Below are 24,172 nucleotides of genomic sequence, written 5' to 3'. Positions count from 1 at the left end.
TGTTTTGTTGAGATACATTTCTTAGGATTTTGTGCTTTACAGTGTGTAATGTAGCTTTGTGCAGTTGGGAAAAAAAGAATGTACAGGCTGCAAGGAAGGATGGACAATTGAACATGGAATAGTACAGGCCCTTCAGTCTACCATGTTGCGCCAAACGTTGAACCTAATCAAGTCAACTGTCATTCTCCCTTGTTCCAAAGGGAAAAGTCCTAGCTCACTCAACGTATCTTCATAAGCCATTCCCTCTGGTCCAGGCAGCATCCTGGTAAATCTCCTCTGCAGATTCTTCTTATTAGCTGGGTTGAACTTATAATTGTGTGCTCAAGTTCTGTTCATATTTATGGACCTAGGCCTACATCCTCAAGGTATAAATGCCATAAAGATTGGCTTTTTTGCACTGGCAGCACAGTAAAATACAAACATCAATTCACATAAACCTATATTAACAAATTATACAATCTGTACAGTAGAAACAAAATAAACATAATGACATTAGATGAAGTTGAGAGGGAGAGGAAAGGAGTGTAATCTGAGGTACTTTAAAGAGTATTCTAGTTTTGAGAACTTGATCTCAGTGGGGAAGAAGTTGTTGTTGAACCTTGTGTGTGTCCTCAGGCTCCTGTACCTCCGACTGATAGCAGCAACAAAAAGAAGGCATCGTTCAGATGGTGAGAGCCCTTAATGGTGTATTTTACCTTCCTGAGATCCACCTTGGGATCTATTTTAAAGTGTTGTCATTTTACTTTGTAAGCATCTCAGCCCGATCTCTGCTTCGATTTGTAACTTAGGTCCATCTGGGGATTCTCTAGGTCTTCAAGGGTTTTGATTTCTGCCAGTAATTGGACAAATAGTTCTGGATTACTGTTTTTTTTTTCTTGTGCTCTCCATGACAGGGACAAAGGAGATAAACTGGGTCATTTGAATCCTTGTGCTTCTGTCGTTTGGTTAGTTGGTACTTGATTTGTTCCTTGGCTCCATTTACCCGCCTTCCCTTATAGCCTTATCCATAAATTTCAGTTGAGCAATCAAGGTTTCTACAACCCTTAGTATGAAAATTGTGCCTCCCTACATCGATCCCGAATGGAGTTGTTTTAATTTTAGGATTCTGGTCTCTTGTTTTGAACTTCCCCATGGATTTTGTCTACTTTGAACTAAGTTGATAAAAAAGATTAAATTAGTTCATTCCTAAGCTGGAGTGCGAAGGGTGCTTATGCAACTTGTCCTCTAAAGAAAGAAGCTTCGCTTTATTTGTCACTTGTACGTCGAAACACAACTGAAATTTGTAACTTGCGTCAAATCATATCAGTGAGCAAGTGTCGCCATGCTTCTGGTGGCAACGTAGCATGTCCATGCACCACTCTAACCCTAACTGTACATTTTTGGACTGTGGGAGGAAACCAGAGCACCTGGAGGAAGCCCACATGGTCACAGGGAGAACATGCAAACACCTTACAGGCAGTGATGGGAATCGAACCCCGATCTCACTGCTGGCGCTGCGCTAACCACTACACGACTGCGCCACCCTTTGTGTTATTCTGCTGCCTTTTATCATCTGCCAAGTAACGACATCCAAAACTAATCATGTTTAATTAGTTCTGTCCCAGGCCCTTACAGCTGAAGAATAATTCCTGAATTTTTCTGTCTCATGCTCCTTCTGATTAACGTTTGTACCTGTAAATTAGGTTTGAACTGAGCAAAAGGAAGGAGAGATAATAGGGAGACTAATTAAGGCTCTTAACTCACCCATGGCAATCCCAGTGCCTTTCTGACTCATCTGAATATAAAAATGCTTGTTTCAAAAGAGCTGTGACATGCCCATGGGAGATGGGGGTGGGCGGGGGGAGAAGGATGAATCCTCCTTTAAAGAGTGACATTCCAATGAAGTTAGAGTTGAAGTTGTTGAGCACTGAAAATTTTCCTGTCAGGGTGCACATGTTAGGAAGTGATTTGTGGATGAAAAATGGTACAGGATTTTGAAAATTAACTATCTTTTGTTTGGGCCCAGAGAATTAGGAACACTTTAGAATACCACTAGCCTTTCCTGACTGACCCATTGCTGACTTGGGTGCTGGGGACTGAAGTCTAGGGGGTGCTCAAATTCCCATCTCACTTTGCTCCCATCTCATTTTGCTAATAAACTGGCTTTCATGAAAGGGGAGATGTACTGAAATGAAGTTCCTGCTTTTTTTCAGTAACAAGAGAGCGTTTGGAGTGTATGCTTCCTGGTAGTGAATCAATATTTGCCTGTGGGCCGTGCACTAACAAGTTTGAAAATGTCTGATTTATGAAATCAGTGGAGAAGAATTATCTACGCAACAAGACATGACCTTTTGGAATGTAATTATTGGTGTTTGTATTAGCTTGTTTACAAAAAAGCAAAATTATCCTGCATGGACGTTCATAGAAAATTGATCCATCCTCACATATTCTCTGTGCTTTGAGCTTCTTTACAGTGTTGCCTTGTAGAATGGAGATCAAGCAGCATTGTACAGGGCTATCAAAGTATAGGGGCCCGCATCTTGGACTCGGTGATGAAATTATTCCTGTTTTACTCCTGTGTAGGCTTGCCTTGTGTGAGTAAACATGATAGTATTTTCATTATAGAAAATGGTACTTAGTCTTATTAAACAGTCCAATGCATTTAATGGAAATGAAACAAATAAATTTAGAAAACAATTTGCTTCACCGCTTAATTTTTTTTGGAAACATTATTCCTATTGAAAATATTTGTGAATGAGTATGAAAGATACGACACGCATATTGTGGCACTGCTGGGGGGTGGTTGACCGTTCACCCCAGTGTACCTAATGACCAATGCTGCTTATTATTCTTGTTTTGAAATATCTGTATCTTGTTCATGGAATTATGGAGAGATGTTCAAGTTGATTTATTGTTACATTTTAGCTTTGGGTTATACAGTTCACTTATGTGTTTGTGGGTCACTCTGACTGTAACCAGGGTATGTAATAATCACCTCCCCATCTCCATTTGACTGAGTTGGTTCCCACCGAGCAATGGCTCTCTGACTGTTATTGTGCTTGTCGCAATAAAAACAGCAGTAAAATAAACAAGCTCTTCTTGTCTGTCATTGTGGACTGAATGCTCGCCACAATATGTGCTTCAAAAGTTTTGTGACATTTAGACCTTGTCTGTGCTTACAGAGTAGTTAGTTTGGTTCCACTTCAAAACGAGCCTCAGATTCATGCTCCATGAATAGTGTTTGTGTTATCTTTCTTGGTCTGTACATTTTTTATTTATTGGCAGCTTCTGAATTATTTTAATTCTAGAGTAAATAAAATAGTTGACTAAGAGCTTTAACACAGAGACATTGTTTTCATGTTGAAGTCCCTGCAGGGGGTGCAGTCCAGAATAGTGGATCCTGTATAAACCAGATGAGTGAGAGATTGGCTGCAGTGTGACACCATGGGCAAGCAAACGTGTGTTACAGATAAGGAGATGAGCCCCTCCCCCTTCTGGAAACTTAATAGACCTGAAAAGTATTTCCAGAAAATTAACTATTTGAAGCAAGTTAAATAATTTTGTTACTCCCTTGCTGTCTTACAAATAGAGACTTGGCCCAGGCATAGAGAGGATTGGGTGGCCATACTTCTCATCTGAGTCTTTGCCAAGGTACAAGCTGTTAGAGCAACATATACTGTAAGTTATAACTTAGTATAAGTTGTTAGAGAACAAAGACAATCAACCTTTGTTTATATATAGATTTTCATAAATTCTGTAGTATTTCTTCATTTTTCTATACATGCCTGCAAGAAAATGAATTACAAGGTGTGACAGTGGATTCTGATCAATTAGGTTAATCGGCAACCAGTTATTTGGGGCATCTCTTGAAGAACAAAAACTAATCAATAAAAGAGTGTGGATTCCCTTTGTTTATTTGGGATGCTTTGCCACTTAATTGGGACAGGAGACTGTTGCCAAACAGTTTCTAACCAGTATCAGTCACACGCATTTCACGGCTGTTAGAAGCTACACCATGCTTAGAGCGAAGAGTTTTTAAATAACGTCAGTTGCGAGCATTTGTGTTTCAAAAGCAGTGATTTTTGTCACTGATAGTTGGTGAGAAATAAGCAGTAAGATAATTCAGAACCATTTTTCCCACTGCATTTTCAAGCTTTCATGCTGGGAAGTGCTTAAAAACAGCCAGGAGTGAAAATAAAATGATTTCTCACTAATTCAGCAATTTAGGAATTATGAAGAATTCAGTCATCTTGAATGTTACAATGAAAATGAAGATTTGGAGGATGCAATCATTGAAAGCATTACGTGAAGGCAGCCCATTAGCTGCACTAGGTGTCGGCGCTAATTTTGTTCATTTACAGTCAATGGACAGAACACAGCAGCATATTGATGGAGGAATTCCTCCATCAATAGCTATTAGGAACTACAAACCCCATTTCCAGAAAAGTTGGAATATTTTCCAAAATGCAATAAAAACAAAAATCTGTGATATGTTAATTCACGTGAACCTTTATTTAACTGACAAAAGTACAAAGAAAAGATTTTCAATAGTTTTACTGACCAACTTAATTGTATTTTGTAAACATACACAAATTTAGAATTTGATGGCTGCAACACACTCAACAAAAGTTGGGACAGAGGCATGTTTACCATTGTGTTACATCACCTTTTCTTTTAATAACACTTCTTAATCATTTTGGAACTGAGGATACTAATTGTAGTAGATTTGCAATTGGAAATTTTGTCCATTCTTGCTTGATATAAGACTTCGGCTGCTCAAAAGTCCGTAGTCTCCATTGACTGGTTCTCCTCTTCATGATGCACCATACATTTTCACTAGGAGATAGATCTGGACTGGCAGCAGGCCAGTCAAGCACACGCACTCTGTGTCTACAAAGCCACGCTGTTGTAGCCCGTGTGGAATGTGGTCTGGCATTGTCTTGCTGAAATAAGCATGGACGTCCCGGAAAGAGACGTCGCCTTGATGGCAACATATGTCTCTCTAAAATCCTCATATATGCCTCAGAGTCAATGGTACCTTCACATATATGCAACTCACCCATGCCGTTGGCACTGATGCACCCCCATACCATCACAGATGCTGGCTTTTGCACCTTTCGCTGATAACAATCTGGATGGTTGTTTTCATCTTTGGCATGGAGAACTCAACACCTGTTTTTTCCGAAAACTAGCTGAAATGTGGACTCATCTGACCACAGCACACGGTTCCACAGTCTTTCAATCCATCTGAGATGAGCTCGGGCCCAGGGAACTCGCCGGCGTTTCTGCATTGAGTTGATGTATGGCTTCCTCCTTGCGTAATACAGTTTCAAGTTGCATTTCTGGATGCAGCGACGGATTGTGTTGAGTGACAATGGTTTTCCGAAGTACTCCCAAGCCCAGGTGGCTATAATTGTCACAGTGGCATGACTTTTCTGTGCACTTTTCAATCTTATTTTAACTCTGTCCCAACTTTTGTCGAGTGTGTTGCAGCCATCAAATTCTAAATTCGTGTATATTTACAAAATACAATTAAGTTGGTCAGTAAAACTATTGAAAATCTTTTCTTTGTACTTTTGTCAGTTAAATAAAGGTTCACGTGAATTAACATATCACAGATTTTTGTTTTTATTGCATTTTGGAAAATATCCCAACTTTTCTGGAAATGGGGTTTGTAATACACAGTTTAATAGTTCTGTAGCAGGATTGATAGTGTTCTAATTTCTTCTGTTTTTCATTTATGTACATAATTTATTACTCAGTTAAATAGTAGTTTGTCTTTTTAATACCTTTTTAACTGTTTCCATGGAACTTCAGCTAAGTGGGCAGCCGCCTAATTGGGTCAAAATGCACTGGTCCCGATGTGTTTCAAATAACTGGAATCAACAGTATATGCCAAGATGTACATACTTTGATAATAAATTTTACTTTGACTTTGGCTTCTGAGTAGTCTGTCCTCTGCAGTATTCAGGATCTTTTAGTAAGATTTAGAAACAAACTGACATTGGCTTTACTGACCCCACCTACCACAGAATCCATTCCTAAAGGCACAGGAGCCAGTGGTTATGCTCTTCCCTTAGTTCAAAACCAACTATGTACATATCAACAATGCAGTAAAAAAATTGTCTTACTTAATTAGTTCAATGTAACAAAGTACAATGCACTTATTTGACACGGGTGTTCTGAAATTGATCAAAATGATCTTACTTGCGTCTTAATAGTCTCAATCTGACCTTTTTATAGAATATCGACAGAGTGGTATTTGTGGGAAATTTCTTGAGAATTAATATGGTCTCCATGAAATTACTTGCCTATGCAATGGATTATTGGTCGAATGGGCAACTGAAAGCCTTGTTCTTGGAACATGAGGTGAGTGCTGTTTTATAACAGTTGATGTTTCAATAAATTAGAAACAAGGCATCTCAATTTCACACATGATTTCATCCAAGTTGGTCAAGTTAGTTAAGCTCTTGGGAACCGCGTCACTCATGGGAGGGAGGAGCAGGCGTTGTTTCATTTTGTATTCTTGCCGAGCATTGTGAGCGTGCTATGTTGGCACCAGAATGTATGCTGATTCTTGTGAGCTGCCCCCTAATGTATCTCTGGCTGTGTTGGTTGTTAATGCAAACAAGGCATTTCACTGTGTTTTGATGTGCACATGTTAAATCAGAATCTAATTCACTTCACCTGGAGTAAATTTGTAAGGAGAGGATAGGAGTTGTACAAATAGTCATTTGCCAAATGTAGTAATGAACTGGCGGCTTTAGTCAGAGTATTATTGTTTAAATGCTTATTGTTTTTCCCATTGTGCCTGATGCCAAAGTATTTGGGAAGGCCTAGCTGTTCCAATAGCACTAGAATGCCAGTAGGTGGTGCAAGAAATATTGAAAACTGGAGAGTCAGGTTAAGGGTCGAGACCTGCTACTGCCTTTTAACATTAAAGTAAATACCACTTTGGTGTAGCGCTATCTGTGCTCAGAGAAGTGCACACTAAATAAGGCCCAAAAGCTGCAGGATCTGAACAAAAGCATATCCCCCAGAGCAATGGCCCATCTTTTAGAGTTATTTGGTGAATTTTTGTGAATGTACTATCTTGTAAGATTTTTGAGTCTCAGGCCCTGTTAAAGGATAACAGAGAAATATAATGTTAGGGGTTCATTAACACCCCAAGCCCTGTTCCATATCTAATACATGGGTGTATTCACCACACGTGAAAAGGACGAGTCAGATATTGAAAAAGTCTGTAAGGTAGATTTTGGTGATTGTTTTCTAGTGGATGAGCTGTCCTCTTGATTTCAGTGGGGTCTGATCATTTTATCATTACAGATACAACTTATCAGTTGAACTGCTGGTGCTGATTGCATAGTCTGCCCAGTTCAGTGGTTGGGAGAGTAGGAATTCTGGGCATCTACCACTATTTAAATGCTACTCACAGCTCTAAAAAGAAAGCAGACTTTTCAAGGTTAATCAGCGAGGTTATAAGTACATGTCAGCCACAACACATTGCTAGTGTAGAAAAAGACAGGTTTGTTTGTTTATTTATTCAGATGCAGCGTGGAATAAGCCTTTCAGCCCTTGGGGCCATGCAGCCCAGCAGTCCCCTAGTTTAACCCTCGCCTTATCACGGGATAATTTACAATGACCAATTAGCCTGCTAGCTGGGATGTCTTTGGACTGTGGGAGGAAACTGGAGCACCCGGAAGAAACCCACACGGTCATGGGGAGAAAGTACAAGCTCCTTACAGACAGCGGTGGGAAGTTCTAACTCTAAACTTAATGCATTTGATGCACCAGAACCAGGCTAGCTGCAGTGGAGGAGGATAACTAGGAGACTCTGTCCTCATGCTATTGTTCCTGTATAGCTGTGCAAATAACAGAAAGGCCGTGCACAAAGTTGCTACAGTAGGTTAATGGTAAAGTTGGCGGATCAATTACATGGTAGAATATTCAAAAGGTTCAAACCTTTGAATATAGAAAAATGGAAAACCTACAGCACAACACAGGCCTTTCGGTCCACGATGTTGTGCCGAACATGTACTTACTTTAGAAATGACCTAGGGTTACCCTTAGCCCTCTATTTTTCTATAAATATGAATCTCAATATGGCAGCCTGGGAATTTAAATTTCAGGTAATTCTATAAATGTATGAAGATAGTACAGGTTAAGCATCCCAATACGAAACCTGATGATCTCCGAAATCCATTTTTTTTTTGAGCATTGACATGATGTCACGAATGGTAAATTCCATGAGGCGCTGGAAAGGTTCCCAGGTGATGCGCAGGCCTCTGCACACCTCAGACAGTTCTGAGAAATGACCACAGATATGTAATCAACAAAAATTAATAAAAAATAGAAACATTCTGCATAAAACGAAAAATAAAGATCTCGGTTGTGTATTGAAAGAATGGATTCATCGGTATCAGACTGAACATGTGCTTCTTAACAGTATTCTGTTCATGAAACAAGCAAAGATCTATCAGGGCGAACTGAAAATTGAAGTTAATTCAGCAGGCTGGTTGCACAGATTTAAGAAAGGGCACAGCATTAAATTTTTTTAGTTTACAAAAATTTTAAAGATAAAGTGTCTGCTGATCATGAAGCAGCCAAGATCATCACTGATGAATATCTAACACCAGAGCACATCTGCAGTGTTTTGTATACCCTACATAAAACCTTAAATAAAGTAAAATACAAATACAATATACTGTAACCTTTTAATCAAAACGTGCCATTACTATTTTAGATTAGATTAGATTATGAGGATACGCAGTCCTCTTTTATTGTCATTTAGTAATGCATGCATTAAGAAATGATACAATTTGTTCCTCCAGAATCATATCACAGAAACACAAGACAAACCAAAACTAAAAAAAACTGACAAAAACCACATAATGATAACATATTGCTTTGCACTGTTATAACTATACCATAATTTGATGAAGAACAGACCATAGGCACAGTAAATAAAAAAAAGTCTCAAAGTCTCTCGAAAGTCCCATCATCTCACGCAGACGGTTGAAGGGAGAAACTCTCCCTGCCATGAGCTTCCAGTGCCGCAAACTTGCTGATGCAGCATCTTGGAAGCATGTGACCACAGTCCAACTCTGAGTCCGTCCGAAAACTCCGAGCCTCCGACACCGAGCTCCATCTCTACTGAGGATTTGGGGCCTTCCCCTCCGGAGATCCTCGATCGCACAGTAGCAGCGGCAGCGAAGCGGACATTTCAGAAGTTTCTCCAGATGTTCCTCCGTACTTCTCATGTCTGTCTCCATCAAATTAGGATTGTGCACGGCCCCTATTTAACAAATATGATATCAATTCGGAATGGCCGCGCATGCCGCGTTGCACCGCCATCTTCTCCTCCCCTCCTTTTTACCAGCCTAAACATCATTCTTTAGCCAGAGACTACCCTCCTCACTATCAACGGTGCCAACAATCTTCATGCCATCTATTAACCTGCTCATACCTCCTACAGTCACAGCTGCTGTGGCTGATATTTTTAGTCCTGTTACAGCTATTTAGTTACCTCCTCAATTCAGAGTAGGTTGATTGGGTATTGAATGAAGGCATTGCCATCTACATTACCATCCAACTGTGGCCTCTACATTAGCAGTTCTTCCCGTTCCCAATATACAGTAGCAGAGGGAGCACCTGGCACTAGATACGGTTGGAAGCTGGCATCGGAGCAGAATTTTCCTTCAGCCGTAGTAGAGTGGAGTATTGTAGTGTGATGTTAATATGACAATTATATACCATTACCACAAGAGATTCTGCAGATGCTGGAAATCGAGAGCAACACATAGTAAGTGCTGAAGGAACTCCACAGGTCAGGCACCATCTGTGGAGAGAAATAAAGAGATGACGTTTTCGACCGAGACCCTACATCAGGACTGGAAAGGAACTGGGAAGAAGCCAGAGTAAGGGAGGGGAGAGGAGGATAAAGAATGCCTGCTGATTTCATGAAATCCAATGAGGGGGAAGGTTGGTGGGTGGAGGAGGGTGTGAAGTGAGAAGTTGCTCAGTGATAGGTGGAAGAATAAAGTCTGAAGAAGAAGGAAACTGATAGGAGAAGAGAGTGGACTCTGGGAGAAAGGGAAAGAGGAGGGGCACCAGAGGGAGATGGTGGGCAGGTGAGGAGAAGAGAAAAGGGTAGGGTTTCAACCAGAAACATTGACTCTTTTCCATAGATGCTGCTTGGCCTGCTGAGTTCCTCCAGCATTTTGTGTGTGTTGCTCGGATCTTCAGCATCTGCAGATTTTCCCTTGATAGAGAAAGGGGATAAGACCTAAGGGGGAATGGGGAAAGAGAAAAGGGGGTGTGGAGTGAAATTACCAGAAGCTAGAAAAATCAATGTTGGTGCCATCAAGTTGGAGGCTGCTCAGACCATTATTACACTTCAATAATATACCATTATCAAGTTGCAGTATTTGATTTGCATACTGTATGCACTGTCAATCTTTTGCTACAGTGGCATGCAAAAGTTTGGGCTCCCCGGTCAAAATTTCTGTTGCTGTGAATAGTTAAGTGAGTAGAAGATGAACTAATCTCCAAAAGTCATAAAGTTAAAGATGAAACATTCGTTTCAACATCTTAAGCAACATTACTATATTATTTTTGTTTTGTACAATTTTAGAGTGGAAAAAAAGGAAAGGAGCAGCATGCAAAAGTTTGGGCACCCCAAGAGATTTTAGTTCTCAGATAACTTTTACCAAGGTCTCAGACCTTAATTAGCTTGTTAGGGCTATGGCTTGTTCACAGTCATCGTTAGGAAAGGTCAAGTGATGCAAATTTCAAAGCTTTATAAATACCCTGACTCTTCAAACCTTGTCCCAACAATCAGCAACCATGGCTCCTCTAAGCAGCTGCCTAGCACTCTGAAAATTAAAATAAATGATGCCCACAAAGCAAGAGAAGGCTATAAGAAGATAGCAAAGTGTTTTCAGGTGGCCATTTCCTCAGTTCGTAATGTAATTAAGAAATGGCAGTTAACAGGAATGGTGGAGGTCAAGTTGAGGTCTGGAAGACCAAGAAAACTTTCTGAGAGAACTGCTTGTAGGATTGCTAGAAAGACAAATCAAACCCCCCGTTTGACTGCAAAAGACCTTCAGGAAGATTTAGCAGACTCTGGAGTGGTGGTACACTGTTCTACTGTGCAACGACACCTGCACAAATATGACCTTCATGGAAGAGTCATCAGAAGAAACCCTTTCCTGCGTCCTCACCACAAAATTCAGTGTCAGAAGTTTGCAAAGGAACTTCTAAACAAATCTGATGCATTTGGGAAACAAGTCCTGTGGACTGATGAAGTTAAAATAGAACTTTTCGGCAGCAATGAGCAAAGGTATGTTCGGAGAAAAAAGGGTGCAGAATTTCATGAAAAGAACAGCTCTCCAACTGTTAAGCACAGGGGTGGATTGATCATGCTTTGGGCTTGTGTTGCAGCCAGTGGCACGGGTACCATTTCACTGGTAAAGGGAAGAATGAATTCAATTAAATACCAGCAAATTCTGGAAGCAAACATCATACTGTTTGTAAAAAAAAAAAAGCTGAAGATGAAAAGAGGATGGCTTCTCTAACAGGATAATGATCCTAAACACACCTCAAAATTCACAATGGACTACCTCAAGAGGTGTAAGCTGAAGGTTTTGCCATGGCTCTCACAGTCCCCCGACCTAAACATCATCGAGAATCTGTGGATAGACTGAAAAGAGCAGTGCATGCAATCTCACAGAACTAGAAGCCTTTTGCAAGGAAGAATGGGTGAAAATTCTCTAAACAAGAATTGAAAGACTCTTAGCTGGCTACAGAAAGCGTTTACAAGCTGTGATACTTGCCGTAGGAGGTGTTACTAAGTACTGACCATGCAGGGTACCCAAACTTTTGCTTCGGACCCTTTTCCTTTTTTGTTATTTTGAAACTGTAAAAGATGGAAATAAAAAAGTAATCTTGCTTAAAATATTAAAGAAATGTGTCATCTTTAACTTTATGCCTTTTGGAAATCAGGTCATCGTTTACTGGCTTAGCTATTCACAGTAACAGAAATTTTGACCAGGGGTGCCCAAACTTTTGCATGCCACTGTATTTATGAGGGGATTAAAATTTTTGTATCACACTGCAGAAATGTTTATTATTTAATCTGGTTGTACAAGCATGTGGCAAAAATAGTTGTTGGCATTCTTTCTACCCAGTCAATAGCTCATGAGGATGTGTCAATCTATTGCATAATTGACCAAAGACGAGCTTTGTAAGAATTTATCTGTGTAACTGCTTGCAGAAGAGGGAACAGAGCAATTAAGAGTTAGGAAAAATAAATCTCAAGGGAAAAAACTGACTTTGTACATTTAGTTTCTGAAGTCATTGGTGCAGATGTGGATCAGATATTTCACACTCTTCTATCTATACTGTCTGGGATCTTACTGAATAGCTGCCTACCATTCTTGGAGAAAATGGCCGACTGCCTCATCAATTCTGTTCCCTTTTGATCCTGCAGGGCTATTTTGGAGCAGTCGGGGCATTGCTGGAATTATTGAAGATGACAGATGTCCACTGAAGTGCTGAGTAGACCACAACTATCAACAAAACTTGTTATTGTATGGAAAGCTGCTGTACGGAAATTAATGGCAAACTGAACTCCTCTAACCAAACAATTAACTAATAATTTTCACACAGTTTTACAGCAGGTCCTGTTCTGCTGCACTGAGACTCATTTCAAAGGGATATTCAATAACCCAGTGTTGTAAATACTGTAGCAATTTTAAACCATGCAAAATAGCCAAAACTCACTGGTTTCATGTATTAATAATGGAAAATAATTACTGTATAAATGTGGGCTGAATTTTTTTCCCTTTTCTGGGATGTACTGCCTTGTGAAAACAATAATCATTTTAAGTATTATTTATAAATGACCTGAAAGATTTCAATCCGTTCTCATCTTATTTCAAACCCTGCCCTTGGTTTCAAATGAAACTACAAAACTGAAGGATTGTGAATATTGCAGCACATTGATTTTTGTTGCCTTTTTAAAACTGTCCCGAATAAGACTTTATAAATGATTTTCTTTGAAAACGCGCGCACACACACACACACACACACGTCTACTGGCAAATGTGCCAGTATCAAGACCAGCTTAAAAAGCCAATCACTTCTTGATGTGCACACATTATTGACAAAAGTGCTGAACTCGCCACAACAATTTTTTTTTGTAAAATCACTATTTAGGTCACATGAATGAAGAAGCCTTCCCACAAATGTGAAACTGCTTTGATAATTATACTGCTTAATTAAAGAAAACCACTTCTTTAAACTACTGTATGATTGAAAGTTCATCAAATTGTCATTGAACTCATTATCTGATATGTTTAACCTATTTAAATGCAATCCTCTCATTGTACAAGATATTTTTGAGTAAATTCCTAATGTTTAGGATACAATATATCTGGTGTTTGAACTTAATCATGGGAACTATGCAGAGAAAGGTGCCAGTATTGAATTTTATGTTTGTTAAATATACACTTACTTGTGGTATGTATTCCATGATCATTGTATACCATGTTTCTAAAATGACAAATTATGTTGGGGACGACTTTAAAATTGCTTAACACTTGTGAAAAGATTTGTTTCTTCCGGTGTTTATTTCCATTATGGCAGGTGGTGTATAATTTTACCTTTGTAATATTCTCACATTGATTTTAGTTGGAATATCCAAACACTTTTGGTTAATAGGATATTCTTTCTATTTGTTTTCATTGATCAAGACGAGCAAATGATTTGATCATTCCGCTTGAATGCTGGTGTAGTTAGTTACTCTATCTCTGTTTCTTTCTTAGTTGTAAACACCACCACTCCCACCTCAAATCTTTATTCCCAGTCACTTTTCTTACCATGTTTTTGCTCTTTGCTTGTCCGCTGTCTTTCCACTGAAATTACTCTTGCCCTTTTCCGATTTCCTGACCTCAGCTTGTGTCTCACCATGGACAGCTTAAAGGTCCAACCAGTCTCCCTCCACTGCATCATTCACCACCAGGTACATTTATTCTCATTTTAAATTATTCTGACTCTGCTCACTTTCTCCAAAGTATGGGATTTCCTAGGATACAATCTACCTTGTTACAGTCCAGTTCACACCAACCTATACATTGGTGACTTTATTGGTGCTACTTCTTATTCTTGTCTTGATTTCATTGACAATTTCCACCCTACTTTTACCTTCACAGAGCCCTTCTCATCCTTTCCCAATCTCCATCTCTCCTTCAGCACCAGTTGCCATAATAAGCCTGCGGACTCTCACAGCTACATTCACCACACTTCCTCCCATTCTGCTTCCGTTATAATCCTTTTTTCCATCTCCGTTGCATCTGTTCTGAAAATGGGATTTTTATGTTTCTAAAGTCTTTTCCCTCAATTATTTTTTTTTACCCCTCCAATCCTCCAAATTTGACATAGCCCTCAACCTTGTTCCATTTCCTGCAAGTAAGCTGTCACTCTTCTCCCTTCACATTCTAGATAGAATTGCCACCTGACTCAGCTTTCAGTTTCTTCTGGTTCTTCCAATGTTATAAGACGATAAGACAAAGGAGCAGAATTAGGCCATCAGGTCTTCTCCACCATTCCATCGTGACTGATTTATCATCCCTCTCATGCTACAGCTGATCTCATTCCTCCTCCACCCTTACAAAGAGGTTCTTCTTACCCTAATGGTAACATGGCGGTCTATTACACCTTGGAGCCTCGGAGTTCAATTCTAATGCCGTCTGTAAGGAATAAGAAACCTGTGAACATGTGGGATTCCTCCGGGTGCTCTGAATCCCTTCCACAGTCCAAAGACGCACTGGTTTATTGGTCATTGTAAATTGTCCTCTGATGGCCAAGTGTTAAATAGATGGGTTGCTGGGCGGCACAGCTCTTTGAACTATGTGAGCCTGTTCCGCACTGTATCTCGAAATAAAATAAAACATCTGGTTGATTGTTCCGTTTCTCCTTTCCGTTGCACCTTTCTCCACAAGGTAGTTTTACTAGTTTAGAAGTACTGCTAGTTTAGTAGGCTCTACTGTATGTATGCTGCAAATTATGTGGTCACCTCTGTACTGGAGAGACCAAACCCCAATTGCCTGAATGTTTTCAGAATACCTCCATATATCCACAAATATGACCTCAAGCTTCCATTGGCCTGTCTCTTTAATTCTCTACCTCATTCCCAGTCTGATCTCAGTGTCCTCAACTTCCTGTGCAGTTCCAGTGCACTGCCTATTTTTTACTGAGCAGATTACAGCCTTGTGAACATAGCATGGAGATCCGGAGTTGCAAGTGATCAGTCTTTCGCGTACTTTTCTTCCAGAATTCCAGTATTCGCACCATATTCCCCAGCCAATTTGAGATAATTTGCTTGGATTCAGCCACTCTCTGGAATACACCTTCATTCCCTTGTCATTTATCTGCTTTCCTTGTATACTATCATCCCTTCTGCCACTTACTTTATCCTCTCTGCTGAATTTCCTCCCCACCCTACTTTCTCTGTTGAAACCCATTTTACTTTGCACATTTCCTCATTTTCTAATAACAAATCATCTATCTGAACTGTTTCTTTCTCTGCAGTTACTGCCTGATGTGAGTATTCCTGGTATTTTCTTGTTATTTCATATTTCCAGAATGTCTATCTCTATGCTGTTTTACATGTATTTGTGTTTTTAAAAAATAACTATTGTTCAGTAAGAAAAAATAATGTACTTTGCCACTGAGGGAAATTCCTATGTGAATTATAGGTTGAGTTTACCACCAGCATTAATCCCTGAATTCAAGTGAATGAGGATTTTGAAATTAACAGGATGCAATATGTGAGATTAGTTGCAAACTTACTTGATAATGTGACACTAACTAGTAAGCTATTTCAACATCCATTTCTGGCTTGTGGTCTGTTTCATGTTATTCCTCAAAGAGCATTTTAAAAGGTGGCTGTACAATGTATGTTCTAAGCAACCAGAAAGAACATAAAATTTTACATTTTGAAATAAAGTCTTAAAGTAAGTCCAGTTTCAAACTTTGTAATGACAGTATTTTTATTGTGTCTGAAAAATTAAGCATCATTGCAGACAGATATCAGTATGACTTAGTATTGTTTCATAAGTGATTCCAGGTTTATTGGCTTGCGGGGAGTAAATTGCTTGGATGGAAAACACGGACTAATTCAAGATTCAAGATTGTTTATTGTCATTCTTCAGTACACGAGTGTAAAGGAGAACGAAATGATTGTTACTCTGGATCCAATGCAGCAGAAGAAAAGCACAATAAATATAAATATATAAATATAAAAGCAATCCTGTGAAACACAATCTAAAGTAACTGTTGAGTGTGGCTGTGTGTATATATAGTCAGCTTGTGTACATAGTTTGATTGTATGTAAATTAAGTGATGCTAGGTAGAAGAGTATTTGAACATTAGGTGACTGCCAGGAAATGAAGTAACAAAGTGATTCTTGACAAGAAGAACTCTCCTAGATAGTAGCAGGTCTTATGAAGGTACAGTAGGACAGTGACTGCGTCAGTGTCAGTGTGAGGTGTGGAGTGTAAGCGTAAAGTAGCAGTGGGGGAATGAAGGGTGCTGAGAGCCATTGGAGAGGAATGGCTGATGTGGATGTAGCAAGCTGGCGGGGTGGGTCACTGGGTGAAGGTGTTGGCTTGGGGGAGGTAACTGTTTTTGAGTCTAGTGGTCCTGCTGTAATGCTGTGTAGCCTCTTCTCTGATGGGAGTGGAACAAAACAAATGGAAGTCACTCTTTCTTTATATTTAAAAAAGTATAATAAAGGAAATGTCCAGAATGTTAAGGAACTAGATCTGCAAAGCTGACAACAGCACAAAGGATTGACATCAATCAACTACTTCAGATCCACGGTAAATATTAGATATTTATGAGACTTGAGATAAAATGGCAAATGGATTCAGTAAGATGATACTCAGTCAGTGCTTGGAGGTTATGGGGATTATACATTTAAGACTAATTGAAGATCATGTCAGGCTGAAAGTAAGATTTTGAGGACTTTCCGAGGCAACAAAACTGAAAGAGAGAGGCCACTGGCATTGATGTACAAAGTGGCCCCAGGTGATATTAAGGAAATGCTTTAAGTACTCACTGAAATGGATGAGATTTTGGATTTGAAATTCTGCTCTGGATCACACAGTTAGCCAGATCCTAACAGGTGCGTTTCAACTACTGTGGAAGTGGCTTGCAAGGGAGATAAAATAGCAAAAATGGTTTCTAATTGGTTTAGTAGTTAAGGGGAGTGAATAAGTTATGTAGAGTAGCAAACACAAAATGCTGGAGGAACTCAGCAGGTCAGGCTGCATTAATGAAGAAGAATAAATCTTTTGTTGTTTCTGGCAGAACCCTTTTGCCGGTACTGGAAAGAAAGGGGGATGAAGCCAGAGTTAGACTATGTCCAGAGCACTGCCTTCATTCCTGGGCACAGTGCTTCAAAAAATACTTACTCCTGTTGAATATTGCAGCAGTGGTTTATGAGAATAAGACTGAGGTGTAGCAAGTTAAATAGGCAATGTTGCACAGACTGTGTATTTTTGTAAATATAGAAGATTAAGGATGGTACAGTGAAACTGCAGTGGCCAAAAATAAACTGATGTTCAGTGGAGCTCCACCTGCATTTGAAAGCTAAGTAGGCTTTGTTTTAGCTATTGCTGAAATGTGCACGTGTTTGGTAGTGTTTCCTCTCCAACTATCAGGTACCAAGAGTAATGCAAGTAGCAGAGTTTCAAGATCTATGTTTCCCACAAGAAATGTTTGGTGTCATACATGCCAACACTCATTCCCAGCTGTGGTTGACATTGAATTGTGCAGACCATATTATAGATAGATAGATTTAGAAGCACACCTGTTGTGTGTAAGCTAACCTGCAAGGTCCCACAAAGACTTATCTTACTACTGATCAAATATACCATGTAGACTGAAGGTAGAGGCCCAAAAGAGTTACAAGGCCTCAGGTCACCAGGTGTGAGGTCTCTATGACTGTAGTTCAAGATATGCCACAGTAACTCATTAGGTTACCTGCTGTTGGTCATGAGGTCAAGGAAACCATGCTTTTATGACTGCCAAATCAATGGGTGCATATATGTAAGAACCTAAGTTCAATAGCATAGTGGTTCGCGCAATTGCTTTACAGCTCCAGCAGTAAGATCCATTTCGATTCCTGCTGCTGTTTGTAAGAGTTTGTACATTCTCCCCATGACCGTGTGGGTTTCCTCTGGATGCTCCAGTTTCCTCTCATATTGGAAAAGCTTACAGGTTAGAGTTAGTGAGTTGTGGGCATGCTATGTTGGTGCTGGAAGCATGGTAACACTTGCAGGCTACCCAATGAAATCCTCGGTGTTTTGATTTGATGCAAAGGATGCATTTCACTGTATGTTTTGATGAACATGTGACAAATAAAGCTTTTCTTATACTACACTACAGTCTTTTCCTTTCATTTTGTATATGGTCATTCTTCAACAGTCAACGCCACTCTTACTTAATAACTTAGAGGAGATTTACTAGGATGTTGCCTGGATTGGGGAGCAGGCCTTATGAGAATACGTTGAGTAAACTCGGCCTTCTTTCCTTGGAGCGACAGAGGATGAGAGGTGACCTGATAGAGGTGTATTAGATGATGAGAGGCATTAATCATGTGGTTAGTCAGAGGCTTTTTCCCAGGGCTGAAATGGCTAGCATGAGAGGGCACAGTTTTAAGGTGCTTGGAAGTAGGTACAGAGGAGATGTCAGGGGTAAGTGTTTTTTTTTACACAGAGAGTGGTGAGTGCATGGAATGGGCTGCCAGTGACAGTGGTGGAGGCAGATACGATAGGGTCTTTTAAGTGACTCCAGGACAGGTATATGGAGCTCAGAAAAATAGAGGGCTATGGGTAACCCTAGGTAATTTCTCAGGTAAGGACATGTTCAGCACAGCTTTGTGGGCTGAAAGGCCTGTATTGTGCTGTAGGTTTTCTATATTTTAACTTCAAACTGTTCAGTTGTTGGAGAGGTGCCAAACAGCCTTTCTGTTTGTCACCATCAGTGGCAGCAAGGAGAATAATTTTCTTTGCCGGGAAAGAGTTGGGTCACACTGAATTATGCTTTCACTTGCTATAATGAATGATTTAAATGAAAGCAACCCTTCAAATGGAGTGGAGTCCTTTTCCTTGCATGAATTTATAATTAAGTACTCTGGGATATAATTCAATTATTAATGTAATCTTCAAAAATGCCAAATTATATTTAAAATGGTTTCATACACGTACAATCAATGTCCTGACTATTATTACATAACAAGATCAAACTCAATAAATTACATTTTAAAGTGATGCAGTTCTGTTGGACTGCTGAATGATTCAGAAACCACTCTGCATGTTAATGCTTTCTTCGTTGTGCAGTAATGTTCCTGATCATCAGTGGAGTAGCATTTTAAAAAGTAGGTGAAATTTGCCCACGTGCTTTTACACTCACACTCATATTAACCGTTCCAATGTTCATGCTCATATTAACCTGGATTATCCATTGTGGCCAGTTACAATGTATCATTGATTAATTTGATTTAACCAATTACATGGCACAATCTCCCAAGTTATTCAGCCAATGGCTGAGTTTTGCTGTTACTATGGCTATTCATGCTGCCCAAGGACTGGATCCTTTCAGCAGATTGTAGCTTGATTCTTCAGAGTAAAACGTAGCTATTTGGAGGTATGCTGGGAAAAGAAATGAAGTGTATCAAGTTAAATCTTAAATCCTTGACGGCTAAGTAGTGTAATAACAACCTCTCACTTAATGTCAATAAGACCAAAGAACTTAAAGAAGATTTCAGGAGAAGGAAACAAGAGGTCCATGAGCCAGTAATCATTGGAGGATCAGAAGTGAAGAGAGTCAGTAACTTTAAATTCCAGGGTGTCACTATCTCAGAGGACCTGTACTGGACCCATCATATAAATATTATTCCAAAGAAAGCACAACAGCACCTCTATTTCCTCAGGAGGCTGCAGAGATTCAGCATGTCTTCAAAAACCTTGGCAAACTTCAAAAGATGTGTGCTGACTGGCTGCTTCATGGCCTGGCATAGGAACACAAATACCTTTGAGTGGAAAATCCCACAGAAAGTAGTGGATTCAGCCCAGTACATCATGGGTAAAAGCTTGATCCTGTTACAGTTACTGTCCTGTAAATTTGCTAAGTATGCCCACAGAAAAAGAATCCCGGGATTGTATGGGGTGATATGTATATACTCTGATAATACATTTTAACTTGAACTTTGAAATCTGAGATACATCTTTGCAAAATCTAGCTAGTCTGTAGATGTAAGTTTGCATCCTCACAGTTCCAATTGCAAATAGCTTCTATTGCTTGAAATAAAAACAGAAAATGCTGGAACCACCTAGCAGGCCAGGCAGCAACTGTGGAAAAAGAAACAGTTCAATAATGGAATTAAAATCTTGTCTACTAATCCCATTATTAAACATACATTAAGAATTTGGTTTCAGTTTCGTAGATTTTTTGAGTTAAATAATTTTATTCTTTCTAGCAATATGCATCGCAATTATATTTTTAAACCATCAATTTTGGATAAGGCCTTTTAAATTTAGAAAACTAAGGGAATAATAACTTTTTCAGATTTGTTTTTAGGGGGCTGTTTAATGTCTTTTTCTCAGTTAGTGGATAAATATGGTTTACCTAATGTACATTTCTTTAGATATTTACAAATTAGGAATTTTTTACATGGTTTGCTGCCAAATTACCCTTATGCTTACCCACCTAATATGACAGATGTTCTTTTTCAGCTTAAACCACTTCAAAAAGGGTTGATAGTTATAATTTATAAATGGATATTGAACTCACGAGAGATATCTAATGATAAAATTAAACATGCTTGGGAATCAGAATTTCAAGAGTCATTTTCAGATAATCAGTGGAGTAAAATTTTTCATTTGGTTAACAACTCATCTATTTGTGCCCGTCATTCCTTGATACAGTTCAAGGTAGTGCATCGGGCCCATATGTCAAAGGATAAACTAGCGCGTATTTTCTCCAATATCAATCCTATTTGTGACAGATGTAATACTGAGCTGGCCACTTTAACTCATATGTATTGGTCTTGTATAAAGCTAGATAACTTTTGAAGAGGTGTTTTTAAAACACTATCAAAAGTTTTGGATCTGGATCTACAACCTAATTTGCTTACGGCAATTTTTGGGATTATCCCATCGGAAGCAGGAAATATTCCTGTTTTGGCTCAACGTATGATAGCCTTTTCAACCTTACTGGCTAGGAGAGCCATTTTATTGTAGTGGAAGGATTCTAATCTTTTATTGGCTCTCCTCCATTATGTCCTGTTTAAGTTTAGAAAAAATAAGAAGTCGGACATTTGATACATCCTTTACATTTGAGCAAATCTGGCGACCTTTTGTCCAATATTTTCATTTAATTTGATTTATTACTCTTTCAGTCTTTTTCGAAGTTTTAGATTTGATCAGAAAGTCTTTCCTTTTTTTTTTGGTTGTAACCTCAAAATGGACTGCCTGGTCCCCTTTTTTTTTTGTTTTTTTTTATATAGTGTAGTGGGTATTTTTTTCTCTTCATTTAAAACTCAACGTTTTTTCTTTTCTCTTCATAAACTGATAAGAGGAGAATTGCTATTTTCATTTTTTAATTATAGATTTTATACTAGTTTAACAATATCTATGATTTTGATAATGTCTATCTTAATCTCGGTTTGTATTAAACATAGAAAACATAGAAAATAGGTGCAGGAGTAGGCCATTCGGCCCTTCGAGCCTGCACCGCCATTTATTATGATCATGGCTGATCATCCAACTCAGAACACCGCCCCAGCCTTCCCTCCATACCCCCTGACCTCCGTAGCCACAAGGGCCATATCTAACTCCCTCTTAAATATAGCCAATGAACTGGCCTCAACTGTTTCCCGTGGTAGAGAATTCCACAGATTCTGTGTGAAGAAGTTTTTCCTAATCTCGGTCCTAAAAGGCTTCCCCTCTATCCTCAAACTGTGACCCCTCATTCTGGACTTCCCCAACATCGGGAACAATCTTCCTGCATCTAGCCTGTGCAATCCCTTTAGGATCTTATACGTTTCAATCAGATCCCCCCTCAATCTTCTAAATTCCAACGAGTACAAGCCCAGTTCATCCAGTCTTTCTTCATATGAAAGTCCTGTCATCCCAGGAATCAATCTGGTGAACCTTCTTTGTACTCCCTCTATGGCAAGGATGTCTTTCCTCAGATTAGGGGACCAAAACTGCATATAATACTCCAGGTGTGGTCTCACCAAGGCCTTGTACAACTGCAGTAGTACCTCCCTGCTCCTGTACTCGAATCCTCTCGCTATAAATGCCAGCATACCATTCGCCCTTTTCACCACCTGCTGTACCTGCATGCCCACTTTCAATGACTGGTGTATAATGACACCCAGGTCTCGTTGCACCTCCCCTTTTCCTAATCGGTCACCATTCAGATAATAATCTGTTTTCCTATTTTTGCCATCAAAGTGGATAACTTCACATTTATCCACATTAAATTGCATCTGCCATGAATTTGCCCACTCACCCAACCTATCCAAGTCACCCTGCATCCTCTTAGCATCCTCCTCACAGCTAACACTGCCACCCAGCTGTTACTGATATATATATATATATATGTGAGATAATTCTCTTGATTATATTTATGCTCCTTTTAAATCAATAAAAAGATTAATAAAGGAAAAAAGAAACAGTTTATGCTTCAGATCTATTAGAATGGGGTGTAAGGTTGGAGAGAGGGACATAGGTTAGTTTGAGAGCTTTGTCTCTTTTACCACTTATACTGCCCTATTTGATAAGTATTTCCAGCATTTTCTGCATTTATTTTATATTTCTGACGTGTGCAGTATTTTTGATTCTCAGCATCCACTATTGGATGAACATAAGGTTCTCTTAATTTAGACATCCCAGATACTATGTATAATAAGAAAACCTCACCACTGAAACTTGAGAGGATACCATCTCCAGTGTAGAACTGTAAGAACTTAAATTAGGAGCTGCTATTTAGTGTTCTACCTTAACATCATTTCCATGCCTTGTCATACAGTATCTCCCTAATATGCAGATCTCAATTTAGAAAACAATGAATGATCAACTTTCCATAGCTCTCCAAGATGAAGAGCTCCAGCTGTTCAGTGAAGATTCTCCTTATTGCAGCCCAGATGAACTGTCTGTTAATTTGAGACTGCGACCCCCACCCCCAGGTTCATCATATTTTGTACTAGTATTAACCCTTTCAAACCCTCAAGAATTTTGTAAGCTCTTTTAAATAAAAAAAAGATGGGGCAGAGGCTTAGGCTGCCTAATCTCTCACAAATGCTAGATGCAGTAACCAGTCTGATGAATATTTACAGCTGATATTGCAAATGTACCCTTTCTTAGGCAAGGAGAATGAAATTGCACGTAATTCTCCAGGTGTGGTCACACCAAGGCTCTGTACAGTTGTTATCATTTATGTATTCATGTCATCAAATCATCTTTCAGTAAAGGCCAGTGGATTATTTGCTATCCTAACTTTCATTAGCACTCAAGAAGGATACTCATATTTCTTTGAACAGTGTTAAATGTTAAAAGGCCTGAACAGATTAGATATGGCAAAGTTATTTCCCATGGTAAAGGAGCCTACGACAAGAGGGCATGACTCCAGGATTGAAGGATGTCCATTTGGAACAGAAATGCAGAGAAATTACTTTAGTCAGAGGGTGGTAAATCTGTGGCATTTGTTACCATGAGCAGCTGTGGAGGCCAAGTCATCCGGTGTATTTAAGGCAGAGATAGATAGGTTCTTGATTAACCAGGGCATCAAAGGGTATGGGGAGAAGGCAGGGGAGTGGGGATGTCTGGAAGAATTAGATCAGCACATGATTATATGATGGAGCAGACTTGATGGGCTGAATGGCCTACTTCTGCTCCTATATCTTATGGTCTTATGAACATCAATACTTCCTACTCTATCACAACTTAATAAATCCCAGTATACTTTACTGAATTGAGCAATCTCACAATATTTCATATGAAATCCATTCGTTGTGTTGTCCATTTGTATAGCAAACCTACATCCTTTCAAAGTAACTTTGCATCTTCACCTCTGCCCAAGCAAAACCTTTAAAGCACAGACACAGGGCTCAAGGTCAGCT

The 24,172-nt window shown here is 39.3% G+C and overlaps 1 protein-coding gene across 6 annotated transcripts in view; it reads left to right on the top strand.

Moving 5' to 3' along the window:
- The window catches only part of LOC140185721 (pantothenate kinase 1), a 102,327-nt gene extending 89,428 nt beyond the window's left edge, over window positions 1-12,899 (top strand). For 5 of the 6 annotated variants that reach the window (XM_072239289.1, XM_072239291.1, XM_072239293.1 and 2 more), the window contains 2 exons: window positions 6,223-6,348; window positions 12,470-12,899. In XM_072239289.1, coding sequence (XP_072095390.1) covers window positions 6,223-6,348; window positions 12,470-12,529 — 186 coding nt within the window. In that variant the 3' untranslated portion in view covers window positions 12,530-12,899. The remainder of the gene's footprint in view (window positions 1-6,222; window positions 6,349-12,469) is intronic. The other variant, XM_072239290.1, reaches the window with a different exon arrangement.
- The last annotated feature ends 11,273 nt before the right edge of the window (window positions 12,900-24,172 follow it).

This window comes from Mobula birostris, chromosome 21 (genome assembly GCF_030028105.1).
Source record: "Mobula birostris isolate sMobBir1 chromosome 21, sMobBir1.hap1, whole genome shotgun sequence".
In the NCBI taxonomy this organism is placed as follows: domain Eukaryota; kingdom Metazoa; phylum Chordata; class Chondrichthyes; order Myliobatiformes; family Myliobatidae; genus Mobula; species Mobula birostris.
This window is presented reverse-complemented; position numbering and strand designations above follow the sequence as displayed.